Raw genomic sequence first — 25,704 nt, 5'->3', positions numbered from 1 at the left:
CATGCTTTGTACAAACAAGGTTTTACCTTTTCGTTTGATAATGAATGTGGTGGTATTAATGCTTTCTTTAAAAATGTGTTTTATTTTAAAGCGTTACCTTGTGATGGTGTGTTTGAAACTGTGTCGATTGTAGACAACTTAGGAAATAATGTGTTGTATATTGATTCTTCTACTAGCCTAGATAAAGCATCATTGTGGCATTGTCGTCTTGGACATGTAAACAAGAAACGCATAGGCCAACTCCAAAAGAGTGGAGTTTTGGAATCATTCGATCTTAAATCGGATGATAGTTGTGAATCTTGTCTACTTGGAAAGATGACAAAATCACCCTTCACTGGAACTTGTGAAAGGGGTGAGGGTTTGTTGGACCTAATACATACTGATGTATGTGGGCCTTTCAAAACCGCCACAAGGGATGCTAATCGGTATTATGTGACTTTTATTGATGATTTTAGTAGATATGGGTATGTCTACTTAATCAAACATAAGTCAGAAACCTTTGAAAGGTTTAAGGAATTCAAACAGGAAGTAGAAAATCAATTAGGCAGGAACATTAAGATGCTTCGATCCGATCGAGGCGGTGAGTATCTTAGTACCGAGTTCCTTGACTATCTTAAGGAGTGTGGGATTGTCTCACAATTGACTCCTCCCAGGACACCACAACTGAATGGTGTAGCTGAGAGGTGTAATCGAACCCTGTTGGACATGGTTCGCTCTATGATGAGTCGAGTTTCGCTACCAATCTCTTTTTGGGGGTATGCCTTAGAGACTGCCGCCCATATCCTTAATCTAGTCCCTACAAAGAAGGTTACCAAAACACCTCATGAGATTTGGACTGGGAAGGTTCCCAATTTGAACCACATCAAGATTTAGGGCTGCGAGGCTTTCGTGAGGCGTGAGACTCATGATAAGCTCGAACCCCGAAGTGAAAGGTGTATTTTCATCGGCTACCCACAGAAATCCTTCGGTTACCTCTTCTACAGACCCAGTGAGAATGTGGTCTTTGTGGCAAGAAGAGGGGTCTTTCGCGAGAGAGAGAATTTATGAGCCAAGGAGACAGTGGGAGGCAAATTGATCTTGAAGAAATTCAAGAAGCAATTGGTGAAGGAACCTCAGACACTAGCAGTCAACCTGAGGAGGAAACTCCTGTTGAGCAAGCTGACATGTCTATACCTCCGAGGCGTTCCACACGGGTTAGGAACACACCTTCGTTTTATTATGGCTTTCATATTACTACGGAAGGTGATACGTTTATCAGCGATAGTACACTGGTAAATTTGGATGAACCTAGCAGTGTTAAGGAAGCCATGGCAGGCCCGGAGTCTGCTAAATGGAAGGAGGCTATGGACAGCGAGATACAGTCCATGTATGACAATCAAGTTTGGAACTTGGTTGACAATGTACCAGGCCGTAAAACAGTCGGGTGCAAATGGATCTTCAAGAAGAAGACCGACATGGAAGGAAAAGTGCATACCTATAAGGCTCGACTGGTTGCGAAGGGTTTTACTCAGACTCAGGGTATTGATTATGATGAAACCTTCTCGCCGGTAGCAAAGATTAAGTCTATTAGGGTTATGCTAGCCATTGCAACATTTCATGATTATGAAATATGGCAAATGGATGTCAAAACCGCTTTCCTTAATGGAAAGTTGGCTGAGGATGTCTATTAGGGTTATGCTAGCCATTCCGATGCTCCTCCTTGATAGCCTCCTGTTGAGCCTCCCGAATCTGCTCCAACAGGGGAGTCACTACGGTCATCCTCATGCAAGTATCCCTGATCGGCGCCGCCTTGCGGCTAAGCACATCGGCCACAATCATAATCCTTCACCACGTCCAACCACTGACGCTGCCTCATGTTCAGATTCGGCTGATCCATGAGGTACCTCAAACTCTTGTGGTCCGTGTAGATGGTATAGTGAACCCCGTAGAGGTAATGCCGCCAAATCTTGAGGGCAAAAACCACCGCCCCCAACTCCAAATCATGCGTCGGGTAGTTCGCCTCGTGAGGATTGAGCTGCCTCGAAGCGTAGGCAATGACATGCCCCCTCTGCATCAGTACCGCGCCCAACCCTGAAATGGACGCGTCACAGTAAACCACAAAATCCTCTACGCCTTCTGGTAGGGCTAAGATTGGCGCCTCGCACAATCTCTGTCTCAGTGTCTCAAACGTAGCCTGCTGCTCGGGTCCCCACCGAAAGACCACGGCTTTCTTCGTCAGCCGCGTCAGGGGTACGGCTATCTTGGAGAAATCCTGAATGAATCTCCGATAGTAGCCTGCCAATCCTAGGAAACTCCGAATCTCAGATGGAGACTTCGGAACCTCCCACCTCATCACGGCCTCGACCTTGGCCGGATCGACCAGAATCTCGTTCTGGTTGACAAGGTGACCGAGAAATTGCACCTCGCGCAACCAAAACTCACACTTGGAGAACTTGGCATACAAGCTCTCCCTCCTCAGGGTCTCCAATACCTCTCTCAGATGCTCCTCATGCTCCTCCTGTGTCTTGGAATAAACCAAGATGTCGTCAATGAAAACTATCACATACCGATCCAGCATCGGTCTGCACACACGGTTCACGAGGTCCATAAATGCGGCAAGAGCATTGGTGAGCCCAAACGGCATCACCACGAGCTCATAATGGCCATAGCGCATCTGAAACGCGGTCTTCTGCGTATCCTCCTCCCTGACCCTCATCTGATGGTAACCCGAACGCAAGTCAATCTTGGAGAACCAAGATGCTCCCTGAAGCTGGTCAAAGAGGTCATCAATCCTCGGGAGTGGGTAACGGTTCTTCACCGTTACCTTTTTCAGCTCCCGGTAATCTATACACATCCTATGCGACCCGTCCTTCTTTTTTACGAATAGAATCGGGGCTCCCCAGGGTGAACTGCTCGGTCGAATGAATCCCTTGTCTAACAGCTCCTGCAGCTGAGTAGATAACTCCTACATCTCAGGAGGAGCCAACCGATACGGTGCCTTGGCTATCGGAGCCGCACCAAGAACGAGGTCAATCCTGAACTCAACATGTCGCTCCGGAGGTATCCCAGGAAGCTCCTCTGGAAATACATCTGCGAAATCTCGCACCACCGGAACCTCGCTAACGGTCGCCTTACCCGTCTCCTGGGTATCCATCACATACGCAATATACCCTGCGCATCCCTGCTGAAGGTATCGTCTAGCCCTCGCTGCCGAACAGACTGTGGGTCCACACTGTGGCCTCTCGCCATGTATCACTAACGCTCCCCCACCTGGGGTTCTAACCCGTACTAGCTATTGAGCGCAATCTATCACTGCCCCATTAGGGCTCAACCAATCCATGCCTATAATCACTTTGTTCCCACGCAACGGAATGGGAACCAAATCCACCAAAAAGCGCTCCTCGAATAACCTCAAAACACAATCCCTAAACACTGATGACGCTCGCACCGATCGCTCGTCAGCAATCTCTACCTCCAAAGGGCAATCCAACATGCCCGAAGACCCAGTGAACTTCTTGCTAAGCGCAAGAGAAACAAACGATCGGGTAGCACCCGAGTCGAACAACACCTCAACTGGGATATCGTTCACATGGAACGATCCTAACATATATATATATATATATATATATATATATATATATATATATATATATATATATATATATACACACCAAGCACATATCAATATCATAACATCATAAAAATAAAATAGAGGGAAAGAATCATACCCGTCACCACATCGGGTGCGACGCGTGCCTCCTCGGTAGTCAGCTGAAATGCCCGACTCCTCACCACTGGAGCCTCTGCCTTGCCCTGCCGGCCATCAGTAATCCGCAGGGTCGCTGGTGTTGGCGCCTTCATTGATGCTGTAGCTATCAACTGGGGGCAATTGGCCTTCTTGTGGCCTCTCTGGTTGCAGTGGAAACACAGCAACTCCGATGTCTGTAACACAGGTGCAGGGGCGGTACAATCCCTGCTAAAATGCCCCGTCTTGCCGCACTTATAGCAGCCTGACGATCCCAGTCTACATGCCCCCTCATGAGGCCTGCCGCATTTCCTGCAGCGGCTCGGTCCTGACTGGCCTTTCGACCTACCATCTGATCCCTTGGGCTTCTTCCCCGAAGCCCCTCCTGTCTGTCCCTCCTCTGCCTTCCGTTTCCGGATATGCTCCAAATCTATCTCCCTCTCCCTCGCCCTGGCAATCATGGAGTCTAAGGTAGGGCAAGATGAAAAACTAACGTGCTCCCGGATATCAGCCCGGAGCATGTCATGATAGCGGGTCCTCCTCATGTCCTCATCGCCCGCATACTGGGGCACCAACAGTGCCCTCTCCCGGAACTTGGCAGTGATCTCCGCCACAGTCTCCGTCGTCTGTCTCATGTCCAAAAACTCCCTGGCTAGCTGCTGAAGCTCGACAGCCGGCATAAACTCTGCCCTGAACCTGGTCACAAAGTCCGACCAGGTCATAGCCTCGATAGCTGAGGCTCCCAACAAGTCACCCACTGACTCCCACCAATCCCGAGCTCGGTCTCGTAAACACCCTGCTGCATACCTCACCTTCGACCCCTCGGGGCAGAAGCTAGTCAACTGTGCAGACTCGATGTCCGCAATCCATCGTCTGGCAGCAATGGGGTCTTTCACCCTGTGGAAATCCGGCGCACCACTGCCCCTGAAGTCCTTAAAGGACAGCGTGCGAGATCCCGACTGGCCAGATGCCATGTCACTCCTGAACGCCCTGAGGCGATCCTATATCAACTCGATGATCCCTTCCTTGATCGACCCGAAGATAATGGGGGTCGACTCAAGGATACCCCTGGTGATCTCTGACGCGATGAACTCGCGTAGTCCCTCATCTACCGGCTCGGAACCTGATCCCGAACCTGACCCCTATCCTGAACCGCCATCTATCGGCCTCGATCGAAGTACCACCATTCTACAATACATAAATAACAATTATCAGCGATACTAATACTTCTTGAGGGATCACATCTACTACAAGTTCCCTGGTCTCATCTTAGCCTCCCTTGGTTCGGGTACGGATCCTCTGCTTTCAGTAGTACGGGCCCATACTACCTTCCACATCTATCCGTACCTTCTTCAAGGACTGCCTCGACTCTGTCAGATCCCTTTCACTATTGTTGTCCTCCGCTATACTCATCCTAGGCTTGCCCTAGGGAAATCCCTGACTCTACTCCATCCAGTCCTCAGCTGCTGCAGGCCTCCTTGTAATACCAATTAGCCATTACCTGAATACCATCATATGTGATGAGGCCCAGATAATCCTTCGAGTAACAGACTCGTCCCTACAATGGTTGGACTCAAACAAGAGTTGCGCAATAGGATCAAATCCAGCACTCTAAGATTATTCAACCCTGATCACATGTAACGTGACGTATTCATCTAATGGCTAACTCCCATTATTCAGAGTCCCACAAAGCACGAAGCAAGCAACATTCAGACAAGGGTAACAATCTCAATCAACTTTATCAGCTTACAGGAACTTGTACTAGCATACAATACTATCAGGCATAACCTAATCATGCTATCCTACTTGCTGTCTACTCAACACTAGCATGCAATTTCTCATACAGCTGAAACATATAAAGCAGGCACATAAGGCATCACTCCTAGATCCTTAGTCCTATTCTAGCATGTTGTTCTACAAAAGCTGATAAACATAACATAAACTTGTATGGGTACTTTGGGGAATACTTACTTGAGCTCGGCCGGTCGCGCACATCACACTCTTCGTTCTTCCTCAAAACTCTTTTCTCAATTTTAGAAAACATTTTCTTTTTGGAAAATCTTTTAATCCCTCGATTTGAGTTCAGACACCCCCGAAGGTGCGTCCGAATCCCTCAAATCAGGGCTCTGATACCAACTTGTAACGACCCAATTTTCACGTCCAAAAATTTCATTTTTAAAACATTACTTTAGAAAACATTAATGATTAAAAACATTGTTTGATCAACCACATCACAACGTAAACCATGTCTCAAAGACAACTCATACAACCAGTCGAAATATCAGAGTATAAATCCCAGAGAAATCTCGTAAATACGGAAACCAGTGTGTGTGCGTGATGTGCCGCTACCGCGCCAGCTCCTTCCCCCTTGATGAAGAGGTACCTGAAACCAAAACTATAAACTATAAGCACAAAGCTTAGTGAGTTCCCCCATCGTACCACATACCATACAAACACATAACATACATTCTGCCAGGCTATTCTGGGGTGCCTGACTAACCGGTACGGCCATTCTGGGGTGCCGACTACCCGTGCGGCCATTCTGGGGTGTCGACCTACCCGTGTCAAGCCATTCTGGGGTGCTGACTACCCGTGTCAAGCTATTCTGGGGTGCTGACTACCCATCGGTCCTAACAACCGAACTCGGGGACTGGTCCCCTCCTACTACCTCTATCGCATATAACATAACAAGCCAGCATGCAAACATATCATCACATACTGTCAGACATTTCTGGGGTGTCTGAACTACCCTTCGTTCCTAACAACCGATCTCTACTTCTATCACATATAACATATCATGCTAGCATATAACATATCAGGTAGTAGCAAACCTAGATGATATCACAAAGACCATCATCTAACATACGACTCTTACTGGTGGGCCGACATTATGGCCGTAGACCCACCGCTACTGGAAGGTAACTCACCTCGAAGTAGCTGCTGATCTGATCGGGAACTGACTGCCTACTGCTGCTGCTGCTGCTTCGGAAATCCTCCGGCTATAATTCCCACAACATACTCAATCAAACACTGCTAACTGTCCTTTGGGTAAATGACCATTTTACCCCTGATCATGCCCCAAGTCAAAGTTAGAGTCAACTTTTAGTTGACCTGACTCGCCGAGTTGGCTCGCCAACTCGCCGAGTCCCTGTCCAAACGACTGACCTGGATCCCGTCTCTACTCGTCGAGTTAGGCGTTGACTCAACGAGTTCTCCTTCCATACTGATGTTCAAGTCATTCATCCTACTCGCCGAGTTGTATGAACAACTCGCCGAGTTCATCTTCATCCGATGAACGCTTATGCTGCGACTCGCCGAGTTGTATGAACAACTCGCCGAGTCTGATCTTGATCTAAGGAGATTGCCTTGAACTCGCCGAGTCAGGGCAATGACTCGCCGAGTTCCTTCATGGATGAGTTCGGCTTCCAACTCACTGAGTCACACCCCGTGACTCAATACACTACTCGACACAACGAAAAGGGGACAAACTCGGAGACTCGCGAGCAGACTCGCCGAGTCAGATGAACGACTCGCCGAGTCATTACCATGCAGTCTCTATATGGTCGATTTTGCTTGAATCCAACTTATGCTATCCACAGATCTGGGTTCCTAGAGCATGAATAACACATAAAGTTTCCAACTTTACGTGTAGATACTCACTAATGAGGGTTTTAGGGCTCAAAATGCACCAAAGAGGGTAGATCTAGGGTGTATATGCAACATGGGTCCATAAAGGCAGTAGATCCTAGCTCCTGGAGCTCGATCTCACCTAGATCTAGAAGTTACCCAGCTTATTACGAGTCCACAAGCATACATAAGCTTGGAAATGGATCAAAAAGGGCTTAATGGAGTTATAAGGAACAATAAGCATGAAAACAGAGGGGGAAATCGAGTTTTACCTCAAGGGAAACTCTGAGATTGCTCAAAGATGGCTGACCTCCTCTTCTTCTTCTTGATCCACTCTTCTCCTTTCTCCAAAACTTCAAAACACACAAGGAATGCTTCAAACTCTCAAGGAATAAAGCTTTGAACGAGGGTTAGGGCTCTGAGGGTGAATGGGGCGGAGTTGGGGCGCAAATGGTTGTTTAAATAGGGTGCAAACCCTTGGAAATTAGGGTTTCATCAGACAGCGCGGACTCGCCGAGTCCATAATATGGACTCGCCGAGTCGCCAACTTAACCGCGTCCCAAGTCTCGTCTCTACTCGGCGAGTCGGGCATCCAACTCGCCGAGTCCAAGGCCAAAATACAAAATACTCAGATAAATCTTACATACCAGGAACCAGGTGCTACAGCAATCACTGACAAACCTGTCACCATCTGTAGTAATATGGAAACCATAGAAATTAGGTGGCATGCTAAACCTACTGAAACGACGAAGGGGTAATGAGTTGTCAATTGGCTCAACTGGAGCCTCTTCCTCATGTTGAGTGTTAATGTTGTCTGAGGTTCCTTTATTGGATGAGTCCTGAATTTCTTCAAGATCAATAGCACTCCCACTGTCCTCTTTGAATATGAGCTATCTCTCGTGAAAGACTCCTCTTTGAGTTACAAAGACCACATTATCACTAGGTTCGTAGAACAAGTATCCAAAAGACTTCTGTGGGTAGCCAATGAAATAATACTTCTTGGCTTTAGTTTCATGTTTTTCATGTGTCTCTCGTCTTACAAGTGCTTCACAACCCCAGACCTTGATATGTGCAAGTGAGGGAGCTTTCCTTGTCCACATCTCATGAGGTGTTTTGGCAACCTTCTTTGTTAGAAGAGGATTCACAATATGGGCGGCTGTCTCTAAGGCATGCCCCCATAAATGAATAGAAAGAGAAGCTTGACTCATCATGGAACGAACTATGTCTAGTAAGGTTCGATTACGCCTCTCAGCCACACTATTACGTTGTGGTGTTCTGGGAGGAGTCAATTGTGAAATGATTCCATATTCCTTGAGATAGTTGTGGAACTCGATACTAAGATACTCACCACCTCTGTCAAATCTAAGCATCTTTATCTTCCTGCCTAACTGATTCTCGACCTCGTGCTTAAATTCTTTGAACATTTCAAAGGTTTTCAATTTATGTTTGATTAAGTAGATATAACCATATATGCTATAATCATCTGTAAATGTCATGTAGTATCGATTAGCATCTTTTGTGGTTGATCTAAATAGGCGACACATATACGTATGGATTAGGTCCAACAATCCTTTACTTCTTTCACATGTTCCATTGAAATGTGATTTTGTCATCTGCCCAAGAGACAAGATTAACATTCATCATTTGTTCTAAGATCAAATGATTCAAACACTCCATCTTTTTGGAGTTGGGCAATGCATTTCTTGTTTATATGCCCAAGACGACAATGCCACAAACATGCTTTGTCCACACCATTAGACGAATCAATATGAAACACACTATTGCCTAGTTTATCACCACAAGTCACAGTTTCATACACACATTACAAGGTAAATCTTCAAACATAAAAACACCATTATGATAAGCAGAAATATAACCAACTTCATTATCAAATGAATATATAAAACCTTGTCTAAATAGTACATGAAATGAAATAATGTTTCACATTATATCTGAAGAATAAGAATAATCAATCAAATTAAGCCCAATACTATTAAGCACAATCCCATATGTTCCAATCTTGGTAACAGGTAAAGATCACCTATTTCCCAAGGTGAAATTGAGCTTCCCATGCTCCACCTCTTCACTTTCACTTAGTCCATGCAAATCAGAACAAATATGGAAAACCACATCCTGTGTCAAGGACCCAAGAATGAGAAAGTTGTTTGTTATTAACTTGAATAGTGTAAATACCTAAAGAGGAAGCCCTGATCTTGCCATCTTTCAAGTCCTGCAGGTACTTAGGGTAGCTTCTTCTCCAGTGACTCGTTTCTCCACAATGGAAGCAAGTGTCCTCCTTTCGATCACTGACCGTAGGGATACCAAAGTTGGGCTTCGACTTTGACCCACCGATAGGCCCTGGCCTTCCCTTTCCCGCCTGATTAGGAAGGAGCCTTCCTTTTCTTCCATTTTCCAGATCCAATGGCAAGGACAAGAGCATTTGTTGCAGTAGAGGCATGATTTTTCTTCATTCTTGATTCATCATTTTGCAACAAATTATGAAGCTCAGTCAATGTCATCTCCGTATTGTTAAAATGATAAGTCAGAACGAACTGATCATAACTAGGAGGTAACGAGTTAAAGACCATATCAATGGCCAACTCATCATAAATCGACACATTGAGCTTATGGAGTTGCTCCACGTACCTTTACATCTTTTGTACGTGAGGGCAAACAAGTTCTCTTTCCTAGAGCTTACACGCCATGAAAGCTTTAACCACTTCGAACCACTCTTGTTTTTCCTTCTTGTGGAACATTCCAACAAGGTCGAGAGACATCTCGTATGACCAGTAGTCCTCATAGAACTTGGCCAAATCAAGTGCCATAGTGGCGACCATGATGCAAACGACCTTTGTGGCATTATCAGAATGTTTGTTGAATGAGGCAATTTCCTCAGGAGTAGCGGTGGATTCATTGATTTCGACAAGAGGCTTTTCGAGGACATATTCTTTGCCCTCATAATGAAGAGTCGTCTTCAAGTTCCTTATCCAATCCATGTAGTTGGGACCGATGAACTTCTCTTTCGACAAAATCGAGAGTAGAGAGAAGTTTGAGTTAGAGGAGCCGACTTGAGTAGCAACGAGTTTTCCGTTTCCAGACATCTATATAAAGAGACATAGTTTTTAGTTAGTGATATAAATCCTTAATATTTTAACCCAAAATAAATATTCAAGGCTAGGATCCAAAATACAAATCACAATAAAGAAAAGGGATACCGTAATCTAATTGCAAATTTGTCAAGGTTGGTAATACAAATTTACCAATTTCAATATAACATGAAATTCTTAGATCATTTGAGATTCATTGAATCTTATCAATGACATGTTTAATCTCAGAATATGCGCTTAAAATTTGTGACTTGGATGCCGATGATCACAAATAAGATGTAAATAACCATGCAAACCTACTTGACAACCTCGATTTCACTTATCATCTCGAATTAATGTGTCGGTAAACCACACACACTCCATTAACATTAATACTTTTCGATTTGTCCAGCACTCAACTTTATAGTCTCAAATTAATGTGTCGTTTAACCACACATGCTCCACTAACGACATATAAATAGTGATGTGATGTTGCCCTAGAACCCCTGAAATTATGGGATTGTTGTTGGTAGAGTGGCTCTAGTGAAGAGCCAAAATTACAATACTCTCTTAGTAGAAATCAGTTTTTTTACACTGTGGTGCTGCTTTAGAACCCCGCAAAGGGGTCGCGCCCCCTTGACCTCACTATTATGTCGTACCAGTAACTTGATCTTTTATATGCGTGCACTCCACACATATCGAAATATATAATATAAAGTACAAATTATAAGACTTTTAATTCACATATTAGTTCTAATTACATAAAATGTACGATGACATTAAAATCATTAAGATAAACAAACAAAATTTTAGTTAATAAGAGAAATTAAATAATCTCTTTTAATAATTCATAAAAATGGCGTAATAACTTTATTACCTAAATAAGTGTTCAAAGGATGACTCGACACCATTGCTAACCGATTGCTTGATAAGAATATTCAATCATTACACATTTCCATTTGTGTACAGCTAGCTACTTATTTCCCAACAATTCGCCAGCCAATAAGCCACGTTTGTTGGTGCAGATATGGAAATAGTAGCAAAGAGTATATAAAGATTTCTTGTTTAATTTTTCCACCAAATAAACTTTTCATACATCCATCCCTCAAATCTGTGCCTCAAAACCTCAAGTGGGTCTTCCTCTTTTGTAGGTGTCCTACTTCCACTACTTCCAATCCCCTTTTTCTATCAACTTTCTTGCTTATTCATCGATCATCTCTTACTCATCTCAATCAAAGTAGTTGTTTATTAAATTCATCTTTTCACCAATAAAATAGGAGAACGTTTCTCATTTGATGTCTATAGATCAGCATCTGGGTTTTTGCTAATTTGAATCCATCTTTCGCTTTCTCGGATCTCAACGGTGGTAGTTTTTGATTGAATTCATGAGAAAGTTTGCATTGACTTTGTTGAACACATAACGATAGTGCTAGAAACAGTATGAAAAATCTTTTAAAGAAGCTACACATCAAGTCAAGTCAGTCATCAGATTCAAGCTCACGACGTTCTGTATCAATCGAAACCCATTCCGAATCTCAATCGGATGAACTCAATAAACCCCTATCTGGGATTACGGGGTGGCTTAATTCAGTAACGAATAAGCGAAGTTCAAGTCCTCGATCTTCTTCAAATTTGGAAACGATTCAAGGGTTTGACTCCGTTAGCAGTAGTCAGTTGGAAGCTGCGATGGATGAAGTGAGGGTTTGGGATTCAGGGTCTCGTAACTCCAGGGATCCAGAAGTAGAAGAAGAGTATCAACTTCAATTGGCTTTGGAGTTGAGTGCGAGGGAAGATCCAGAAGCTGCTCAGATCGAAGCTGTTAAGCAGATCAGTTTGGGTTCTTGTCCTCCAGAGAACACTCCAGCTGAAGTCTTGGCCTTTCGATATTGGGTAGGTTGAGTTCTTATTTCAGTTTGCTACTTTTGAATATATTTCTAATACACGATATAATTACGAACCCCAAGATTTTGTCATTTGCGCATTGCTTATCTCGATTCTTTAGTGATTGGATTTCATTATTAGGCTATGCAATTTCTCTACTTCTTTTTCGATTTCATCAGGCTATGCAAATTAATCAACCAGCTAGTTACTTACTGGAAAGCCTCGTTTTCTTTGATTTTCTATGTCTTTCTGCATTAAGTCAAAAATAAACACCCTTCCTTCTACATTAAGTCAAAGATAAACACCTTTCTTTTTGCATTAAGTCAAAGATAAACACCCATATATTACTTACCAAATCAAGTCTTCTAACACCTTACAATAAAAAGAAACAAGAAGTTTGTAAAAAGCGAGGACTTAATGGGACAACTTCATTTCTCTAACTTTCTATAATATTAAGTCATTCATGTTGCATTAAGTCAGAAAGATACAATTGATTCATATTTCTTACTAGTAAGCATGTTTTATAAAGAAAATATGCTTATTAGGTTCTAACTTTTCTCATGTCCTAGACTCGTTCATACTTCACAGAATTACAGTGCTCTTAGCTATGATGACAAGATTCTTGATGGGTTCTATGATCTTTATGGAATCTTAATGGGGCCCACATCATCAAAGATGCCTTCCCTTGTGGATTTACAAAAAACACCCGTATCAGATAATCTTACATGGGAAGCCATTTTTGTCAATAAAGCTGCAGATTCCAAGCTTTTACAACTCGAACAAAAGGCTTTGGACATGGCTGTTAAGTCAACATCTGGTCAAACTTTGGTTCAAAGACTTGCGGTTTTGGTTTCTGATCACATGGGGGGCCCAGTTGTGGACCCTGATAAGATGTTGATTGCTTGGAGTGATCTTAGTTCTACATTAAAGTCGACTCTTGGAAGCATGGTTTTGCCTCTTGGATCTTTGAAAATTGGAATGGCATGTCATCGAGCTTTGCTTTTTAAGGTATCTTTCTACATTTATAGCATCCTACTTTCATTTCTTTCTATTATAGCATCCTACTTTCAAGGTATCTTTCTTAATTGGGCATTGTACTTTGAAAATTAATGGAATTTCTTGAATTTGACAATTTAGGGTCAAAAGAATCATATTTGGAGAAGCATGTGAGAAGTTGTAGTAAGAAAACTCATTATTGAGACAAATGTTGAATTACATAACTATCCCTAGTTTTAAGCACATGATTAATTGATTATGTCATTGGATTCTTCAAGTTTAAAAAAACAACTCTTAAGTGGTATAGCAACAAACAACTATTGGATAAGATGCCAAAAAAGTAACCTTGATGAATACCATGTGGTAATTATTGTTATTTGTATTTAAATAGGATTATCATGTAGATTCAAGATAGATCTAACTTATATTGATTCTAAGCTTAAACCGAATGTTACAACCATCAAGGAATTGACTATTTTAACCTTAGGGTATGTACCAAGCGAATTGTTAAAAGTTAGGACCTAATATGGAAAGCCTCGTTTCTCTGACTTTCCTAATAAACTTTTCACTTGGTTGTAGGATCTTTTATTTTCCACTTAATGATATATAATTTATATTCTTTTCAACTACCTTTCCCTTTGTAGGTTTTGGCAGATAGTGTAGGCATCCCATGTCGCCTAGTGAAAGGGAAACAATACATGGGCTCCAACAATGTTGCAATGAACTTTGTAAAACTTGATGATGGAAGGTTTTGCTCTTAGCTTTAATGCATCTATTCATGTTGAAATTTACTTCAATCACATGAAGCTTACTATTAAGCATTAACTAAAACAATGGTTTACACTTTACTTTACATGATCAATAGGGAATATATTGTTGATTTAATGGCGGACCCCGGAACCCTAATTCCATCCGACACAATAGGAGGAGGAGGAGGAGGATTAACTGTAGATTATGATGAATCTTTCTCATCAAGTCCATGGTCTCCAGACGATTTAGCTTCCTCAAGAAGTGGTGTCACTAGTTCATCCGGTGAATCATCATCGATGGTGGTGGTTGCCGCCACCACCAACTCGTTACCGGTGGCGGCAACCACCACTAAAGAGACCAAACTTGGTGAACCTCCGGCGATGACAAGGACACCTCATCACATACACGCAAGATCCACATCATGGACCGAAGGCATAAGCTCTCCATCTGTCCTCAAAATGAAAGTCAAAGACGTTTCACAATACATGATGGATGCTGCAAAAGAAAACCCTCAATTAGCTCAAAAACTACATGATGTTTTACGCGAAAGTGGCGTTGTTGCTCCACCCGATCTCTTCTATGAGGAAGAAGAATCAAGTGAAAGTCAAGGTCAAAGTCAAGGTCAAGGGCATTTTGGTCATTTAAATAATATACCTCACCCTCGATTCTTACCTCCATTACCGAAAGTTTCTGGTAAACCAGAGAACCACCAGAACGTTTCTTACATGAGAAACGTTCCGGTGGCGGCGGCGGCTGCCGCAGCCGCCGCGTCAATGGTGGTTGCCGCCACGAGAAGTATAGCGGACCCGAAGATGCAACTTCCGGTGGCGGCGGCGGCAACCGTGACGGCGGCGGTTGTGGTGGCAACCACCACTGCTTCGGTTGCAATGCAGTGTGAAAACGAAAGTTTGAATTCTTTGGAGTCTCCAAGAAGAGATGGAGATGGAGAAAGTCAAGAAAATGAGAGAAGATCGGATAGGTCAACGGGTAATGAAAGTACAATGTCTGAGGTGTCACTTGATGACGTGGCGGATTGTGAGATAGCATGGGAGGATATCACATTGGGTGAACGTATCGGATTGGGTACTTATTTTTTTTATTTTTTATTTTTTTATGTTTTATATGGTAGAATGCAAGAAATGGCAATGTATTTTCTTTGATCTGTTTATTATAGCATCTTACTTTTGTTTTTTTTTTCATGTTACAACATTTTGTTTTGAAAAATCTACCAATTGAGTAGATTTTTTGGAGTATAATGTCCTAATAAGAAAACGAATTTAAAGTACAACACTATAATTTGGTAGATTTTTCAAAGTAGAATGTTGTAACATTAAAAAAGAATGAAAATGTGTTGCTATTTCTTGCATTTAGCCCTAAGATTTATCACTTCCATGCATTCTACAATATAACAATTACAACATTTTTGTTTTATCTTTAATCAAATTAACTAAACATGAATTGTCTATTTGGAGAAAGAACAAATTTTCAAAGAGAATTTATCATCTCTACCCTTATCAGTGATTTTTGTGAGCAAAATACGATTGAAATTGTGCAAAATATATGTGATAGATATGCTTGTGAGGATATATTGAAAAATCTTGTTGTTCTAAGTATGTAATTGGAAAAAAGTGAAACTATGGTGATGTTTTTTATCGATTTTGTTCACTTTCTTGTAAATCACTTTATCATATGCATAAATAAATAATTAAAAATAAATAATATATATCTTCTCTTTGTTGCAGGATCATATGGAGAGGTATACCGAGGTGATTGGCATGGAACTGTAAGTTCATATTCATTGTGATTAGAAAATACTTTTATAGATATATCTAAAAGATATTGTTTCAAAAGAAAAAGAAAAAAAAAATAATTTTTTAAAACATGTGGACCCCACAAGTTTGCAAACATTCAGAAAGTAGAAAATAACACTTTCAAAACCTGCAAAAATACGATTGGTTTTATTGTTGTATAGATTATAAGCATTGGTTAATTGCTGTTAATCTTGATGATTTTATGTAAGAAAGTAAGAATATAGTTTTTTGATCTAAAAGATCTATATGTGACTTTTTTTTTTCTCAAATTGTATAATTTTTCAGGATGTTGCTGTTAAAAAGTTCCTAGATCAAGAAATAACTACAGAATCCCTTGAGGAATTCAGAAGTGAGGTATGTTTTTCTACAGACGTTGACACCTGTTGTTGAATGCTTATATATGCAACAATGTTTTCACCTTTTTACTAATTTATGCAACAATGTTTCACCTTTTTACTAATTTATGCAACAATGTTTCACTTTTTCTTATTTTTTATGCAACAATATTTCACCTTTTCACTAATCTACGCAACAATGTTTCACCTTTTTACCAATTTATGCAACAATGTTTCACTTTTTTTTACGAATTTATGCAACAATGTTTTCACCTTTTTACTAATTTATGCAACAATGTTTCACTTTTTTTACGAATTTATGCAACAATGTTTTCACCTTTTTACTAATTTATGCAACAATGTTTCACTTTTTTTACGAATTTATGCAACAATGTTTCACCTTTTTACGAATTTATGCAACAATGTTTCACCTTTTTACTAATTTATGCAACAATGTTTCACTTTTTTTACGAATTTATGCAACAATGTTTCACCTTTTTACGAATTTATGCAACAATGTTTCACCTTTTTACGAATTTATGCAACAATGTTTCACCTTTTTACTAATTTATGCAACAATGTTTCACTTTTTCTTATTTTTTATGCAACAATATTTCACCTTTTCACTAATCTATGCAACAATGTTTCACCTTTTTACTAATTTATGCAATAATGTTTCACTTTTTTTTTTACCAATTTAGGCAACAATCTTTCACTTTTTTACCAATTTATGCAACAATCTTTCACTTTTTTTTACCAATTTATGCAACGATCTTTCACTTTTTTACAAATTTACACAACAATGTTTCACCTTTTTACCAATTTATGCAACTGACACAAATCATGCAACCACATTGTTACACATAAACATTGCATCTTTTCATCCTAGAATCACACAAGTCAAACATTTGGTCTAAAAATACCACTTTATTGAATAAATTAATAAACTTTCTGAACATGGTCACTACATAAATAATCATTCAACCCTTTTTCTGACTAAAAAATTAACATATTTCTTTAACTCATTGGATTATAAGGTCAGGATCATGAAAAGAGTTAGACATCCAAATGTTGTACTCTTCATGGGAGCTGTTACACGTGCACCACATCTTTCAATTGTTACCGAATTTCTTCCAAGGTATATATATGTCAATGTCACTCACACAAACAAATTATATATTAAAAAAAATTATTACTTTTTATATAACATTGTTTCTTTTTATTTGAATTAATAAAGTATGTTTGTTTTTTGCAGAGGTAGTTTATATAAGTTACTCCACAGGCCTAATAATCAACTAGATGTTCGAAGGCGATTAAGAATGGCTCTTGATACTGTATGATGCTCTCTTTTAAGGGTTTTTTGTAATAAAAGTTTTGTCATTTTAAAAAAGTATTTGAGAAAATGAGGATACGATTAGGGAAATTGAAGGGAAAAACAAACGAGGGCAATTTGGTAAAAGGTTAGGACTTAATGGGGAAAGCTAAGTTTTCTTTTTTCTCTATTAAGTAGTTCTTTCTGCATTAAGTCAAAAAGAAACACACCCATATAATATAAGACCTTATATTTTGTGTTTTTTCCGGATTAAACCTTAATTTTATTTTTTGCGTGTATTTTTTCCAAGAAAGCCCTCAACTTTGTATTATTTTCCGAAAAAACCCCTCAAACTTCTAAATGCTTCCAAATAAACCCTCAACATTTTAGTTTTTCTCGAAAAAACCCTCAAATTTTACAATTTTTTTGGGAAAAAAATGACTAAAAGGGCCAGATTGGAAAAAATGAAAAAATACAAGGTCTTTTTCAGGCAAAAAATAAATTTGAGGTTTAATCCGGAAAAAACACAAAATATAAGGTCTTTTATGAGATTAAGGGGATGTTTCTTTTTGACTTAATGGATTAAGCACTTAATCTGGAAAGGTGTACATGACTTTCTTTTTGATTTTAAGCTGTACATGACCCTTCTCATGTTAAAATTGATGAATATTGTGAAATTTGAGTTTTGGGATATAAGGGCAAAATGGTCATTTAGTCTAAATTCAGACAGTTTATTTATTCACTCCAGAAAAGAAATCAAACCTTATGTATACAACAACACTTTACCCATACAAGAGGAAAAAATAATCAACCCCCAAATTTATTCCCCTTTTAAGTCAAAAAGACATTAATACCCTTAGGTTTAAGCAACTAACAACCTCATTACCTTGTTACAAGTCTCTATAATCACTTTGAAAGTGCACATTCAAACACCCTTTATCGACCTTTTAATCCACTTTCAAATTTTGATTTTTTTTTTATGGTTTCATCCATCATATTATTATTAATCTTTTTTAATATCCTTATTATAATTATGAAATTAAAATTTCAGGCTCGAGGTATGAACTATCTGCACAACTGCACACCTGTTATAGTTCACCGTGATTTGAAGTCTCCAAATCTTCTTGTTGATAAGAATTGGGTTGTAAAGGTATATTATTCCAACTTTATAACCATTGAAAAAGACATAAATGCCCTCCTCATGTGTATTGCTGCTGACATTTTAACCTTCAGGTTTGTGATTTTGGGTTGTCAAGAATGAAGAACAGCACGTTTCTTTCATCAAGGTCTACTGCAGGGACAGTATGTGTCATTTAATTATTTTTATATTTTTTTTTAAAAGTTAGATTAATATTGTATGAACTTTCTTGACTATTCCATTTGTACCCTTGTTTTTTAGGCAGAGTGGATGGCTCCAGAAGTCCTAAGAAATGAACCTTCTGATGAAAAGTTAGTATTTGACTTTTTTTTTTTTCATATTTACTCATCTAGTCATCTGTAAAGTAATTAGTGTTGTTTCTGTTTCTTTTTGAGTTAATGAGGTCATGATTTAATCTAATAAGCTATATATACATGTTTTTTTTTTACTTAATGTAAAAAGAACGACTTAATAGAGAAAGTCAAGAAAACGAGCCTTTCACCATTAAGTCCTAATTTTTCACAAATTTGTTGAAATTTAATCTTTCATTTGGTTTTCCCAAGTATTGACAATTTTTAAAGATCATTTATCGAGAGGAGAAAAAAGAAACAAGGCTTAATGAGAAGAAAAAAAAAAACGAATTTCAGATACTATAAAAACTAAGGCTAAATGCAAAAAACAGCAATGTACCTTCATTTATTTTTGTGATATAGCATATTCCTTTTTTTTTTTTCTACTGCAACATTATACTTCCAATTTTCTCTTATCAAGGCATTATACTTTGAAAATCCACCATGTATTTTCAACTTTTTTTTTGGGAAATTGTCAGGAAAGTCCCAATATTTTCGGAAAAGTTACACTTTAGTCCCAAGTTTTTTTTTTGAACATAAAAGTCCCGATTATTTCATTTTGGCTCAAATTAACAAAAAAGTCCCTTTTTTTATTTTAACAAGAAATGACATATTATCGTGTTTTTACAAATAATCGGGACTTTTATGTTTAAAAAAACCAGGGACTAAAGTGTAACTTTTCCAAAAATATTGGGACTTCTCTGACAATTTCCCTTTTTTTTCTTTTCTTATTATAGCAGTGGACATTTCTTTATATTAGGTAGATTTTTCAAAGTACAAAGTTGTAATAAGAAGAAAATCAATAAATGTACATTGGTATATCTTGCATTTAAGAATTTATGTTATGTTATGTTATGTTTGTTATGCAGGTGTGATGTATACAGCTTTGGTGTTGTTTTATGGGAGCTTTGCACAATGCAACAACCATGGAGTGGAATGAATCCAATGCAAGTTGTTGGTGCAGTTGGTTTTCAACATAGGCGTCTTGATATTCCTGATGACATGGACCCTGTCATTGCTGACATCATCACTAGATGTTGGCACACGTAAGTTTTTTTATATTTTACTTTTTTTTTTTTTTTCTTTGAACATCTTTCTTATGAATCTAGTCTTGTTTATATTTTTGTATCTAAGAGTGATTTTACAATGCATGTAATCTAGATTTCCAAACAAATTGCAGAAAATCATTTGTACTTTCATCATCTTATCAAATTAGTCACTTAACTAAACCATTGTACTTCTTTTGACCATTTAAAAAACCATTTTCACGTTTCCCAAAATCTTGATATCAGGGTAAAATACGGAAAAAAAAAAAAAACCCTACTTTTTATCATTTTATTGATTTAGCGACTCGACTATTATTATAACAATCATGAAAAAAGTAATAGTTAAGTGGCTAAATCGATAAAACAATGAAAGTGTGTAGTGTTTTTCTGTATTTTGCCATTTTCTAAAGTGGGGTAATGGTAAATGGTTTTTTATGGATAAAAAATATATAGGCTTATATTAAAAATAGTTAAAAGTATCTAAATCGATTAAATTATGAAGTTACGTTATGCTTTTGACCTTTCTCGAAACTTGGTAAATGTGAAATATTATTTTTTTGGTCGTACTATAAAAAATATAGTTGAGTGGCTAAATGGATAAAGTGCTAAAAGTATGTTCTGCTTTTTAGTATTTCGGCATTTTAGAGGAGTATATGTGCATGTTAGTGCTATAATAAAAGATATGACATATTTCTTTTTTGTTACAGAGATCCAAGACAACGACCTACTTTTGCCAACATCATGGCTGCCTTGAAGCCACTTCAGAAGCCGAATACAAGTTCTAAAACACCGAAAGACTAGTCGAATTGGATTGCATACAATCTTAGAATAATGAATTTGTGCAAGTTATTTGTTCGGTACACATTGTGAGAAATATGTCGCATCATTGTTAAAAAATGGCAATGAACACACAAGTTTTAAAGAATTTTGATTTTTTTTCTTCCGATATGGTCATTTTCATGTTTTTAAGGTTGGTCATGTGACCATCTCAATTTCATCTTTTGTAAATTCATGTTGTATCGAGGTCATAGTTACTTGTTTATAAACAATCATGTTGTGTGTTGGAATCTAGCATTCAAGAAACCAATGATTTTGTCAAGATATTTTTGTATTACAATCATATACGCATGTGTACGTTAAGGTTGTGTTTGCACTGGATTAGTAAGTTTTCTAGACATATTTTCAATGACTAGGATGAAATGGGTATTCATGTTTTTGTATTTTGTTCCACTTTTTGAGTGGGACATAAAGTTGATGTTGCAAACAAAAGAACGTGTTTGCACTGGATTAGTAAGTTTTCTAGAGATGTTTTCAGTGACTAGGATGAAATGGGTATTCATGTTTTTGTATTTTGTTCCACTTTTTGAGTGGGACATAAAGTTGATGTTGCAAACAAAAGAATTTCTAGACTCGTGAATAATTTGCACAAAACATCACCTTAACTTTTGTCCAGAACCAACCGAAAATATGGACTCATGAATAGTATGTATTTAACAACACCTCAAACTTTTGTCAATAACATAACATTGAAATCAATAAGTTTAAAGAGGATAATTCTATAACAAATAACAATACATATTCATATATCCTAACCATATTCCATCGCACAAGTCAAAAGTCCCAAACATTTATGGTATCCAAAATTGGACTCATGATGTAGTGAGCACATAACACAAACCCTCAGCTTTTATCCATTATAACAAACCAAACCATGTAGACCATCATACAACGCCACACGAAGGATAGCTAACCACATTTGTATAAGTGAGAGCTTTCTAGAATTTTACTCACAACCCATTTTGTGTCGGGTATCGGAACAAAATAAGGGATCCTAAAGCTACGTCGTCACTCAATTCAACCCAATCCTAGATGAATGCACAAATAGGATGCTTCAAAACCATTTCAAAACTATGTATCAGTTTTATCAAAACAATAGATATCTCAAAAAGGCTTTCATGAATGAAAATAAGTACCCTTAGTACACACATGGCAAGTAAGATCATATATCATGATACAAATCAAACTATCATACATGAAATCAAAACAAAAAACAACAAAGTTAGTATAGAGATTTGTACTCCCGATAAACTCACCTTAATAGTTTGGTATGTTGTTCCACATTCTTCCATACTAGGGTACTCTTTAATCACCACTTATTTACATAATCAAATGGTTAAAAAAAATGACCAAAATACCCCATACATGGGTTTACAATACATGTGATACTTCTAGTGCTCATCACCCCTCACAAATAGAATTGCAAGAAGAACAATTGGGGTTTTTTTTTCCTAGCATCTTAGACGCCTACTAAGTATTCAAGTGACCCGCTAAGAAACCATGATGTATTAGACTGACGTCCCTGGCGCCTACTGGGATGTTGGCCATGACAATTTTCCATTTTAACATTGCACTTTGATCTCATTTGCACCTGAACCTTCCCAAACTTAACCAAATGATGTCCAATAGTTAATACTCCAACTTCCTTTATTTAAATATATTTTATATCATATTAATTCCATGTTAGATCAATAAAAAAACCTTAATTTCCTTATAATTCCAATAGTGGAAAGATGAAAACAACAACACTTATCACTCTATCACAATGTCTTACTGATACTTCTATATCATTTTCTCAAGTCTTAATGATCAATGAGGATTCTCCCAATTATGTTTTACATGTCATAACAACTCCAATTATATATCTAATCCATGATTTCATTGCATCAAATATGATTCTAAGCTCATCAATGAAGTTAAGAAGCTTAAATTCAACTTTAAAGTTTATGGACTTGATCAAATCCTTTTATTACTTTGAAAACTCATATACATATATACATTTAAGTTTCTTTTTTGCAATTAAACATTTTCCAACTAATTTTGAGTTACTCGGTTCAAAAACCTTCTCATTATATTCCAATGGTGAGTCACCATTAAAATTACAATTTTGCTTCCACAAAAATCCAAAGGACACATGCAATCTCATCTAGAATTCAATCATGAACCAAATGACATCATTAACTAACCTACATTTCAAGGATTTAATCTCATAATATATCAAATAACTAATGTACAAGTTATCAATGCTAGAGTACACATCACTAATCAAGGTTCCAATTCCTCAATTCCATTACTAGAAATGGAATCAAACAATTTAATACTGAGGTGTTGATACATTGGTGATCTATAATAAGTTTCAAACTTCAAAACAACCATACAAATCTTATATCAAATCACAAAACTCAAATTTAATCATAAAACCGAGTTTATGACTTCATCAAGTTCCTCGATCCAAATCAACCGTTAATATGGCGATTAGAGTTTCGATTGAAGAACTAACAACTAAATGAAGCCAAAAAGTCAACTTAAACTCAACATCTAGCTTAAATTTGGATTTGTTTTGAGACTCAAGTCCTAGATTGCAGTTTACAAAGGGAATGGATATGATTATACATTCTACGCTCAATTATTCCCATTCTTCGCTTGTTCTTCAATTGGCTTCTCTAGATCTTCATTTATCTATTGAAATTGCCATACTCACTCCATCACCCACTCTGATACATTTGAAGAAAAAAGAGAATATTTACATATTTATGCTTATTTGACAACATTAACCCCTCCGATCTTTATTTCTAATTTTGACCATGAATAAATCTATTATTTTAATTCAACTTATAAAGTTTAGGCTTTTGTTTTAATCCGTCATCATTCTAACAAAGAAGTCCTAAACAACTTCAAATTTAGCATTCGTGTAACATCTTGTTTCGAGAAGTTCTTATTTCAGGATTGTGGACAATTAATGGATCAAAGGGATGCCTTGGTAATTTATATTTTTACTATTATTATGTAATATGTTTGCAAATTGGTCCCAAGAAGCCTTAAGTGAGAAACGCGCCCCTGTTGCGTATGGTGGGCGTACGTGGTTGAGACTCAAACCCTAAATTTTAGGGTTTGGACCCTATTTAAACATCCTTAACTCCTAAGACCCTCTTCATTCATCAACCTCCATCTCCATATTCGACCATAGCTAACCATAATCTCTTGTGTGAGCATTTTTGACCTTAAGTGTGTATTTTGGTGATCTTGAAGGAGGAAGAAGGAAATGTAATCATCTTGGGAGCTCAGAGACAACCTAGATCCGAAAGCACATCATCATTTTGCACCGCTTGGAGGTAAAAAGCTATGATATTGATGAAGTTTTGCTTATATCTTGTTAGCCATGGATTTGTGTTTGGTCCCATAAGCTTGGTGTTTATGAGTATGATATACTCTAAATCATATGAGTTGTCCTTTCGGACGTTTTGGAGTGTGTAAAGTCATAAAAATGTAATTTTGGTCCTTAGTTTCCTTCCATGCATGGGCTATGATGTCTTGATGAGTTAAAAAGTTAGGGTTTTTGGTATTGGGCATTTTCTGGCCATGCAAAGTCATAAACTTGGAAGCTTTTATGACTTAGAATGTTGTTTTTGGACTAGATATGCATTTGGATGAAGGGACTTAATGAAATAAGCTTTAAATGGAGGGAATACATTTAGCCGACATACGTTGGGCGTACATGGGAGTACGCCGCACGTATGCGATGGGAGTCCCGTAATCTGGTCAAACACGCTTTACGCCCTGCGTACAAGTTGAGTAGTACGCTGGGCGTACTCAGTTGAGTTGACTCAATTGACTTTTGAGCTTTGACTTTGACTAAGTTTGACCTAAGGGTATTTTGAACAATATTTTGAGATATGGTCACTGTTTTTTGTATAGGTGACCTGTAGAGTTGGTATACGGAGCTGTGTTGTGTTCATATATTCTCTTAGTCCGAGAGCGCGGATTTTCCTCACTGTACTTGTGGGTCGAAGGCACCAATGTCGGCCCACTAAATTATGTATCCTGGTATGTAAGATGCTGTTATGCTGCAGTGATCTGTTAGATATGTATTCTAGTATATAAGATGTTGCTATACGATAGTGATCTGTATATATGACTGTTAGTCTGTTGACTGGTTATATGATTATATGTTTGTTGGATATATGTTATTCGTTATATGTCGGCATAGTGTGGTTAGGTTGAGACTATATTGCTTTGTGCGGTCAGTCAACAAACCCGTGACAATCCAACCAAGGTGTTGTGGGTCAGGGCAATCCAACCAGGAGGTTGTGAGCCAATGCAATTAAACCGGGAGGTTGTAGGCCAAAGTAATCCAACTGGGAGGTTGTGGACATGCAATATGAATATCTGTTTGGTTGTGCGTGGTATTTTGGGAGAACTCACTAAGTTTTGACTTACAGTTTCAGTTTATTGTTTCAGTTACTTTAGACGATTATGGGAAAGCAAATGCATGATCGTGCATATGCTCTTGATTTTATGATTTTGGGACAGTCTGATTGTGGCTGTTACTCTTGGAAAATGTTTTGTAAACACTTGTGGTAGTTGAATTGTTTTTGCAAACATGAAAATTTTACTAAGATTTTTGGGATGTTACACCTCAAGTTTGACCAACTTGATAAATTTAGTCCTTATTCGTTTATTTTAATTTTTAAAGTCCAAATATCATCGAATGTTTTTTATTACCCTTCTTTATGTTTTCAATAATTAATTATTTAATACTTAACAACATTTTAAGATTATTTAATTATAAATATATATTTTTATAATTATAT

General features: G+C 38.2%; 1 protein-coding gene across 2 annotated transcripts; it reads left to right on the top strand.

Annotated features, from left to right (window-relative positions):
• The first annotated feature begins 11,450 nt into the window (after positions 1-11,450).
• LOC145086222 (putative serine/threonine-protein kinase SIS8) lies at positions 11,451-21,155 on the top strand. 2 transcript variants are annotated; one of them, XM_079023970.1, is made up of 13 exons: positions 11,451-12,327; positions 12,907-13,326; positions 13,959-14,062; positions 14,180-15,147; positions 15,807-15,847; positions 16,161-16,229; positions 17,248-17,348; positions 17,466-17,544; positions 18,574-18,672; positions 18,756-18,824; positions 18,922-18,971; positions 19,880-20,056; positions 20,764-21,155. In XM_079023970.1, the coding sequence occupies exons 1-13, from the start codon at positions 11,878-11,880 to the stop codon at positions 20,855-20,857; spliced, it is 2,721 nt and encodes a 906-aa protein (XP_078880096.1). In that variant the 5' UTR covers positions 11,451-11,877; the 3' UTR covers positions 20,858-21,155. The 2 variants fall into 2 exon arrangements, with proteins under 2 accessions (XP_078880096.1, XP_078880097.1); XM_079023971.1 differs by having other exon boundaries at positions 12,188-12,327; positions 12,888-13,326.
• The last annotated feature ends 4,549 nt before the right edge of the window (positions 21,156-25,704 follow it).

The sequence above is a fragment of the Lactuca serriola genome, chromosome 2, assembly GCF_051521515.1.
Source record: "Lactuca serriola cultivar US96UC23 chromosome 2, Lser_US96UC23_V15, whole genome shotgun sequence".
Lineage (NCBI taxonomy): Eukaryota > Viridiplantae > Streptophyta > Magnoliopsida > Asterales > Asteraceae > Lactuca > Lactuca serriola.
Note: the sequence above shows the minus strand (reverse complement) of the source record. Positions and strands in the feature narration are given on the sequence as shown.

Bases quoted from the DNA above. Each gene is read 5' to 3' on its own strand.
- LOC145086222 (XM_079023970.1), top strand. From the start codon at position 11,878: ATGAAAAATCTTTTAAAGAAGCTACACATCAAGTCAAGTCAGTCATCA. The intron at 16,230-17,247 runs GTATGTTTTTCT...TTGGATTATAAG, and splicing joins TTGAGGAATTCAGAAGTGAG to GTCAGGATCATGAAAAGAGT. The intron at 17,349-17,465 runs GTATATATATGT...TGTTTTTTGCAG, and splicing joins GTTACCGAATTTCTTCCAAG to AGGTAGTTTATATAAGTTAC.